At 35.0% G+C, this 10,350-nt stretch overlaps 1 protein-coding gene across 1 annotated transcript in view; it reads right to left on the reverse strand.

The window, feature by feature from the left end:
* Positions 1-4,094: 4,094 nt before the first annotated feature.
* Positions 4,095-10,350, reverse strand: part of SEPSECS (Sep (O-phosphoserine) tRNA:Sec (selenocysteine) tRNA synthase) — a 34,255-nt gene continuing 27,999 nt past the window's right edge. The window contains exons 9-11 of the mRNA XM_008590439.1: positions 7,912-8,005; positions 6,439-6,529; positions 4,095-4,679 (exon numbers count right to left, since the gene is read on the reverse strand). Coding sequence (XP_008588661.1) covers positions 4,373-4,679; positions 6,439-6,529; positions 7,912-8,005 — 492 coding nt within the window. The 3' untranslated portion in view covers positions 4,095-4,372. The remainder of the gene's footprint in view (positions 4,680-6,438; positions 6,530-7,911; positions 8,006-10,350) is intronic.

Genomic DNA, 10,350 nt, shown 5'->3' on the forward strand with positions numbered 1-10,350 from the left:
ATTACAAAGATATATTAATTAATTAGCCTTAAACTCATCACATTACATGTGTGCACATCATAAAAGCCAAAATGAAAGTACAAAATAAGGCACACAAGTACTGCATTAAAGTCCTTTATGTATATCATCCCATACCATCCTCAAAACAACCTTATGTATGAGACAGCACTGTTACTGTTTCCATCGGCCTGAGTAGAAAAGATGCAAGGGGAAAATTTGCTATAAAGGATATTACTGGGACAATTGGTAAAATGTTAATGTGGACTGTACACTTAGATAACAGTATCATATGAATGCTAAATTTTATTTTGATCATTGTTTTCTGGTTATATAAAAGAATGTCCTAAAATATTTAGGAATAAAGGGGCATGATGTTGTAAAAAAAAAAAAAAAAGTAAGGCACAAAAGGATGCAGTGGGTAAGTCTAGATCTATATATTAAGATTGGCCAGAAGAGACAAATAAGCAACACAATGTGACAGACAAGGAAAAAGCTGTTTACAGTAACTTTTTTTTTTTACTATTAACAGCATATTCAATTGTTCTTATCAAATTAGTCAGAGGCTATCAAATATCTGAGATGACCAAACTTCTGCATATGCAAAACTGGATTTGTTTTTGGCTATAAACTAAAACCAGCCTCATGAATGCAAAACATAACAAAACCATTTAAGAGCCTGGCAGAAAACAGTACATCTTAGAAAGTGGGAAAAGAAAACTCAACTTTTATATGTACCAAATATATATGTATTCCAAAAAATTTCTCTGAGTATAATATGAATGAAACTCATAATTTCATCATTGTTTTCAATTGTTGGTTATTATCCTCTATGAAAGGACACAAGAATTTAACTCTCAGGATAAGCTACTAATTTAATATTCAAGTAACATAACCAGTAAAAAAAAAAAAATATATATATATATATATACGTATATACGTATATATATATATACGTAAGGAAACATATATATATGTTTCCTTAATTTAAATTTACTAAAATCTAGGGATGCCATAGCCATAGTCTAAAAATAAAGCACATTCTGTCGCTCAGGCCTCAATGACAATTCTCACTATAGAGTGGTTAGAAAAAAAGAATCACAGCAGTTATATGGTAGGTCAAAATATTAGAAAAATTTAATTTATATTTAAATTTACCATTCTGTATATCAAGTGTCTATTGGCTGAACATAATTGTATCCAATAATTCATAGTCTATAACTTCATTCAACTAATACAAAAAGCTACATAGAAAGATTTATAGTTGAACACTGGGTTCTTAAAGCTGTTATCACATTTCCTTCCCTAACAGAGAGAGAAGAGGACCTAAGAGCCAAATTGAGAATTTGATTTAAAATCTTTCCCTTCCATGTGTATAAGTAATGAATTGTGTAGACCAAAAGAATATTTCGTGTTACTTGATTTTTCTTTTCTAGATAGACTACCACAGCCCAATGACTTTAAAAACTAAACTCCAAACTTCTACCTGATAATCTTATTAAGGGTAGTTGGATCCTAAAGATAGAAGATGCCATCTTAGGGCTGGCCCGGTGGCACAATGGAGAGTGCGCCGCTTGGGAGCACAGGGGCGCTCCCGCCGAGGGTTCGGATCCCATGTGGAGACCGGTTCCGCTCACTGGCTGAGCGCGGTGCGGGCGCAACACCGAGGGTTGCGATCCCGTTACCGGTCAGTAAAAAAGACAAAAAGGAAAAAAAAAAAAAAAGAAGATGCCATCTTAGGTAATGACTGGAAATGTATCATCCACTGATTGCCTCTGCCCCAGTTCAAGGATACAAAGACAAAGGCCAATTATGAGGCTTACCAGTCAGTACTAGCAATTTATAAGTAATTTTATATACATACTTTTTATTAGACTCTTTTTCTTTTTGGCAGCTGGCTGGTACAGAGATCCAAACCCTGGACCTTGGTGTTACAAGGTGGTGCTCTAACCAATTGAGCTAACTGGCCAGCCCCTTTAATACTTACATGTGGAAATAGGAGAGAATGAGGAAAAATGACACTGGTTTGGGAGCAAAGGAAAGCCTGAATATACAGAACCTACAACATCCCTTCAAAAACTGTTGTGAATTCTATGACCTCAGGGTCACATTTTAAGTCAGCAGGAATAGAGCTGGAATTCCAAAACCACTGGAAGAGAAAGGGTTAATAATAAAAACTGCAGCTGATTTTATGCATCAGGAGCAAAATGTTATAACATATCTATCATTCACATGTGGGTTCATGTAATTTATCTTCAATTAGAATTATTATCTATTCAGCAGCTGAAGCCCAAGAACTGCTGATACACTGCAGATGAGGAAACATTTGCTAGTCTCTCAGCTCTGGCCTTTCTTAAGCTAAATGATGATCACACAGTATAGATCACTTGTTCTATAAAACAATTTTGGCTTACACGTATAGTAAGCTGCACTGCCAGCATTTACAATTGCAACATCATTTCATTCCCTTTCTTAGACTCTAGAGGTTCTGCTGCAACTCTTCAGCTTTAGTGGTTTTACAATTTGGTCCCAAATTCACATAAAAAACATTACACAACTTTTTAATCCAGACTTACTCATGTGACATGAGTTATTATAGCTATTTAAAATTTAAAAAAAAATTTTGAACCCCCCAAATATAATACATTTAAAAATAATCTTTATGATGTTTATAATTAGGTAGTTTATCTCAACACAGTCTTTACTTCCAAGGTTGTCAAGCCAGTATCTAAGGTATTCTAACTTACACATTAAAGGGGGTGGCATCTGCCTGTTTAAAAACAGTCTGGGATAATTTACAATGCCACCAGAATACCAGAAAATTCCTTTCTCATACATAGTTTACACCACCAAATCGATAAGAAAAATACAATCCAGAAATCAACACAGTGTTCTCTACTGCAGTGTTTTTGAAAATATGTTCAATGGAATGTTAATAAGTATTTCACTTAAAAAATGGGTTCCTCTTGGATAAGGATATATTCCAACTAAAGAAACTTTTAGAGGCTTTAATACACCTACAGACAGGTTTTTAAAGGTGTCTCCCAAAATTATTCACCGAAAGAACCTCTTCCCCCCATGAGCATTTCTTAGAAACAATGCTCCAAAGAGCATGTTTTCACAAAAGTGAGTTTGGCACAGTGGTGCATTCAGAAGCTTCACTGAGTTCTCAGGCTATGAAACATCAGTCTATTTCTTGATATTAACAAATAAATAATTGGTAGGGCTAGTAAGTCTGGAATTTCAGACTCAGAAAATGAGCATATGAGCAGGGAGGGAGGAATACACCTGTTTCTCGTACTACATCACTTTCACCTCCCTAGCAAAAATATGTTCAAAAATGCCCATATCAGCCAATCTTGACGATGGCTGTGCACAACCCCTGAACAAACTAACCAATATGCAAAGGATGCTTAAAGCAAAAACAGTAAGTGGAACAGTAAGTGAAAACTGTAGTTTTTCACTTGCCCAAACGGAAAAATGCACAAGTGCCATAAAACAATTTATAATGACTGATGACCCTGGATATCACTCAAGGTTCTCTATACAGTATAGTTTGATACCACTTATAGAGCTATCTTCTTTGAAATACTGCTGAATAATTAAAGTTGCTGTGGAAAACTTCTCTTTACTGGAGTTCATTTATTTGAGAGCAGTGTTTCTCAACCTTAGCACTACTGACATTTTGGGCTGGGTAAGTCTTTGTTGGAGGGAGTTGTCTTGTGTACTGTAGGATGTTGAGCAGCACCCCTAGCCTCTACCCTGTAGATGTCTGTAGTATCCCACAAATTGTGACAACCAAAAATGTCCCTAGATTTTGCTTAGATATAAGCAAATCATCACCAGTTGAGAACTACTACTTTTGAGTCAAAATTAAAGTTTATACCTTGACTATGCTTCCCTGGAGAATGTCAATTTTACAGGCATAGTGTGACTCACACACTGCAACAAATATGTAGTAATCAGTAGCATTAGAGATCTTTCTAAATTCTGTGCGATTGGAAACATAAGTAATTTGTGGAAAGTGAAGAATAGTTAGGAGGAAGCTCTCTACATTTCAGAGAGAATTAGAGGTAATTTTACTGTCAATCTATTAGTAAGAATTACCTGAATCATGATGCTTTATTGACAAATATTTTAACAATTAGAAAAATGCCCATTGTATATTATAACCTATTAAGGATCACAAGGATTCAGGCAGTCTAATAAAAAACATAACAATCATCAATGGCTAGCTCAGACCACAGTCTATTCCTTGACTGAATATTGTCTATGAAATTCTCGATTCAAAAATCTCAAGTCTTGTCTTTAAACTGCTTGCTTATACTCAGCCTCGTCATTTCTTTCAAATTACCAAAAATAAACTCTTCACATGTCATGAGGAAGCATCCCGGTACGTGTCAAGAAGCACATTATCTAGTTTTAAAGCCATTTCTTCAATATCCACATCTTCCTGTTTGTCGTAATTGTCAACTCCACCTACATCATTCTCTTTATTTTGTTCTTTTCGTGCTGTCTTTAAACACTTGTCAAGTCTCTTTATGAACAAGTCCACATCCTGCATCTTCATTCCGATGGCTGATGCAGCATTGAGGTAAGCACAGGGGTAATTATTTGTATGTGACATAAAGCCTCTGAAAGTGTAGCCACTCACAGTTTGCACAGACCCAAGAGGCACAACCCTGAAAGGGAAAAGATTTACCAATTTAATATGTCTGGTGATAGTCACAGGATGTCACCTATAAACAAAAGATATCTGTGTTACTAAGCATTACATTACTTATTAAGAAATTTAAAAACAGCCATAAATCATGGCCTATGCAAATAGACTACGTCAGCCTTAAAATGAAATTATGAAATACACTGCTATTTTATATAGAAAAGTTCTGACTGGTGATTATGCTTACCTACCTTCTATAAAAGACCTACAAGCTCTAGGAATCTCAAACACCATTACATCTTCTTCAAAGAGGTAAAAAGAAAATTATTTGTTCTTGTGCCAAATCTAGAAACTGACTTCACATGAAATTATGAAATACACTGCTATTTTATATAGAAAAGTTCTGACTGGTGATTATGCTTACTTACCTTCTATAAAAGACCTACAAGCTCTAGGAATCTCAAACACCATTACATCTTCTTCAAAGAGGTAAAAGGAAAATTATTTGTTCTTGTGCCAAATCTAGAAACTGACTTCACATATATATATACTTTAATGGAATACTGAAATTTGTAACTCAAACCACTTTGACTAATTGCCACGTGTCACTTCAAATAATCAAACTAAAATTCCAACTATCTGATCTAACATGAAGGTTTTAAAGCAAAGATCCAGAAGAAATTAGGTGACCACTTACAGTGGGATGGTGGTCAGTAAAGAGTGATATTTAGCAATGGCACATGCACTTTTTAACCTTGATTTCAGTGGCTCCCGCGCCTCACTCAGCCAGTGAGCGGGAACCGGTCTGTACATGGGATCCGAACCCTCGGGTGGGAGTGCTGCCGCGCTTCCCAAGCGGTGCACTATCCAGTGCGCCACCGGGCCGGCCCATAACATGAAGGTTTTAAAGCAAAGATCCAGAAGAAATTAGGTGACCACTTACAGTGGGATGGTGGTCAGTAAAGAGTGATATTTAGCAATGGCACATGCACTTTTTAACCTTGATTTCAGTGGCATACTTAGATATAAACAAATTTCTAATCTTCTACCTTCTTTTAAAAGAAGTTATCAATTCAGATCAACCTAAACATAAAAACAAATAGTGGCAACACTAAAAGCAAGGTCAAAAAAACCATCTTAGAAGTGTCAAAATATACTGTACACAGAGTACATCGAGGTAAAAGCTGAATTAATCTAAGATTTTTCTTTTAAAAAGTTGTCCTTTGATGTGAAACTTCCACCCTCTGGTAGTCAGAAATTCTTTAATAGAAGCATGTAAAGTATTTAGAACAAGATACATCTTTTCAAGTCATTTTTCTCTGACTTCATCATATATAAATTTAAAAATAAGATTCATATTCATGCCATGTATATGAGGAAAAAGTAGATTTTTCTAAGGCAGTACTTAGGCAAGAATTACATGATCTTTTCAGTTTAGGAAGCAGGCTTTTCCTTAACACATTTTTACTTGAATTTAGTAATGAAGATGACTTATTTCAAATGTCATAATGTGACATCACTGAAGATTCTCTAACAAAGAAAATAAAGACAAAAATCTGTACAGAGAGGTAGTGAAACTTTGTCTCTCTGCATCTATTAAACAAAATTCATATCCTTCTGTGACTATTTCAAGCGTAGGCTCTGCCTCATCTTTCTTTTACTCCATGATGAATTTTCAGTTATAGTTCAGCATATACTTGGGATTCTACTGAGAAAAGGTACTTTTACCAGAGTTAATTTTGAAAAGCCAAATAAATCCAGGCCTTTTTAAACATACTTACCTGGCTCCAGAAACCTGTCTGGTAAAAAGCATTGAGCCAAGTTGAGTGACAGCTTTGTCCTGAAGTTCATGTAGTGTCTTAAGTGTCACAGCTGAAAAAGAAAAAAGTACCTCAATACGCCTTGGTTCCCCAGCACAAAAATCACTCAAAAAACAAACAAATGAAGACACTGTCCAGTGGTGCCATTTTACTTTAATGCGCTTATTAAATAATAGCAGGGATTTGTTTGCATATCAGACAAAAATATTTAATGTAAATTAATATGCTTAGAATCCAAAACAGAATTTTCATATCACCCTTCCAGAGAGTGAATTTTTGCAACTAAATAGATGGAACACAATCCTTCATACCATCACAAATTATCACATTAATGACATGATCAGTATGGCTATTTTTTCAAATTCAGCCAAGTTTTAAGAACTTGTAAAATGAGAATATGGGATATATTTCAGTACACATATAAGACTAAGAAAGATTAACTTTTGCATATGGAAATGGAAGCTATTATTATTCTGAGGTTGTATGGGTAAACTGTATTCTATGCATACCAACCCCTACTAGCTACCATTTACTGAAGACTGATTTAACCACGATAGACACTTTACAAACATAATCTCAACCAGGCTTTTAACAATTTTGCATGTAAGAAATCATTATCTCTATTTTATAGATAGAGAAAAAAAAAGGTTTGAGGCTAGTACATGGCAGAATTGAGATTCAAACTATGCCAAATTAACTTCTATAACATTAATATAGATTATAAACCACCAAAGAACTAATTGGAGGCAGTTTTTATTAAATATTGGTGCCCAAACGGTTTTCCCTAGAAGTCAATTTCTGAAAAAGCCTTCCATTACAAATGCTTTGCTTTCCTTACTTTCCTGAGGTATATGTGAAATATGAAACATAGTATACTACATATATTTACAAATTAAAAGGGGTAATTATGGAGTTTAAAAGTTAAATGCATAAAAGTCAATATTCATACTACTGTTTTTAGTAGCCCCCATACTATATGATAATAATACATAATCCTTATAACAAACCAATTAAATTATCATTAATACAGATTTCTCTAAACATGCAGGGGCTAAAGAAAATAAGCAATAACAACATTAAAAAAATACAAACTTTAATTTCTGATATATTGGTGTTTTGTTAACTGGAGAAAGTTTTAATTATTTATATAGAGTTCTTACTATCGACTCGAGTATTCTGGTTAGAAGCAGTATTTAAAGTATTATTTTCTGCATATTTATTATAATACTTAATATTAATTGTGATTCTTTTGGTGTAGAGGTTTTCGCTTAGAAATACATTAAAACATTTCTAAAGGCTAAACTTTTTCAATTTTCAAATTAAAACTGCAATGAATTTAGAAATATTATAGTCAGAAAGAATTCTCTCTCTTTCTAGAAATACCAGCTTCCTCCTAGGGATGGATCAGAAGTATTTTTTAAGAAAAAATATTACCTAAAGATATGGGATTGTGAGGTGTATGCAGCAGTCTTTCATTGTAGGTTTCTGACAGCTTCTTTAGTTGGTTGGACAAATATGAAAACATTTCCTGTAACAACATATAAGCCAAATCAAATAAATACTTACTGCAACTTGCCGGGTTTAATAAGACAAACCTCACTGATATGAAATCTGTGCTATAAATTAACTCATCCATGTGCCCTAGGAGCAGGTGTCTCCTCTGCCACAACATAGTGAGATTCAAAGCTGCCAGATTATCAGAACTATCAGAAACCATAGGATTTAGGTAAAGATAAAAGAAGTAGCACATTTCCTGCCTTGGGGCGATTATGTATCTATCACAAATCCATCCTCTTCTCAGAACCTCCAGCTACCACTCTAGTCCAAGCAGCCATCAACCTCTTCCCTGGACAAAACAACAGATCCTAAATAATTTCTCTGCCTATTCTCCCACCCCTCTACAATCTGCTCTTATACAGAGGCCAGAGCGATCTTTCAAAAGCATAAACCAGATCATGTCTATCTTCCGATGACCTCTTCCTATAAACATAAAAAACCAAACTCTTCATCTCTAAGGCCCCACATCATGTGACCCAGCCAACATACCCAACCCAGCAACTGTCATTCCCCACTCACTATGCACCAGCCACATCAGCCTCCTTTCTAACCATTCTAGTGTCTGAACCTTTGTGCCTGCTTTCCCAGCATTTCCCAGGTCATTCTCTAAGTGGCCCCTTTTGTCACATTCTAAGAGACCTTCCTTTGTTACTTCCCTATTAAGGTAGCTCTCTGACTCTGCCCACCCCCAACTCCCAATTTCCCTCCAACACCATTACCTGTTTTGGTTCCTTAACTATACTTGTGCTTACCACATTCTGAAATTATCTCATTTGTCTGCTTAAGTGAATTTTGCCCATTACTATCTACTACAATGAAAAAACTCCTTGAAAGCAGAGACTTTGTCTTCTTCATCACTGTTTCCCCAACATCAAGAAAAATGTGCCAGACTTTAGTATGCGAGTTACTTATGAGGATGTAGTTTAAAAATGTATTTCCTTCAAATCATGCAAAATTAAAATTAATAATTCCCTTAATTCAATTCAAAGAATATAGAAACTAAAACTAAAAATTGTCCTACTCTGAAAAATAACTTATATCCATAGTAGAAAATATAATGAAAATGTTTTACACTTATAAAATGACATATGATTAGTGTCAGTTTAACAGTTACAAATAAATATTAATTTAGCAACGAAGGTACTTCAGAAAGTTCATGGAAAAACAATTTTAAAAATATGGATCTTTCCATGAACTTTTTGAAAACCCTTTGTATTTGATCTAAAATTTTACTTTCTTCTCCTCGTAAGGCCTTTAAAAATGCTGAAATGAAAACCTGCCCAAGTATGTCTGCAGCTAAACGGACCCATCTGCACTGACCTTCTCCATCCATAGTCAAAGTATAAATTCTAAAGCTACACCAAACAGCCAAGGGCTAACAGAGTACCCAAGTGGAGACGGCAGAAAATGACACTTCTCTAACTTCAAAGGCCACAAAAAGCTGCTTCTGTTTTCTTCCTATGGTTAAGGTTAGGTACTCTGATCTCACACTGAGTCTCAGAGTAGCTTTTTCATGTCTAAAGCAAAGAGATAACTAACTCCATCTTTTGTTAGGTAACTATTAAGAGAAGAGGAAAATTCCTACCAGGTTTATGAATTATTAATAAGTCTACTTAAGACCATAAACATTTTTACCCTTGTCAATACAGTATATTTTATATTCTGACCTAAAAATATTCAAATTAATAAACATTCTTAAATGTTAAGATGTTTTATAAGAGTAATTATCAGCATGATGGAATTATGAAAACTTAGATCACTAAAATAAACCGATTCTTTTTATATTCAAAAAGTTAATATCCACAATTGTCATACCTAATGAAGCTATCAATAAATGTTACTGTTACATGTGATAAGCGTTTCTCTACTGTCATTTAAAAAAGTGTAGAGGAGCCAGCCCTGGCTCACTTGGGAGAGTGCAGTGCTGATAACACCAAGGCCGTGTGTTCAGATCCCTATATAGTGCTGTGATGAACACTGGGGAACAGGTATACCTTCGACTTGATGATTTCCATTCCTCTGGGTATATTCCCAGCAGTGGGATAGCTGGCTCATATGGTGAAACAAGTCAGGCACAGAAAGAGAAATACCACATGTTCTCACTTTTTGGTGGGAGCTAAAAATAAATAAATAAATTCATACACACACACACACACACACACACACAAATGGCAGGGGGGAGAAGAAGACTTAACAACTACAACTCCTTGAAGTTGATACAACAAGCAAACAAAAAGGACACTGTTGGGTGGGAGGGGGGAGAGGGAGGAGGGAGGGAGGTTTTGGTGATGGGCCACAATAATCAACCACATTGTG

This window comes from Galeopterus variegatus, unplaced genomic scaffold (assembly GCF_000696425.1).
Source record: "Galeopterus variegatus unplaced genomic scaffold, G_variegatus-3.0.2 Scaffold6095, whole genome shotgun sequence".
Classification (NCBI taxonomy): Eukaryota; Metazoa; Chordata; class Mammalia; order Dermoptera; family Cynocephalidae; genus Galeopterus; species Galeopterus variegatus.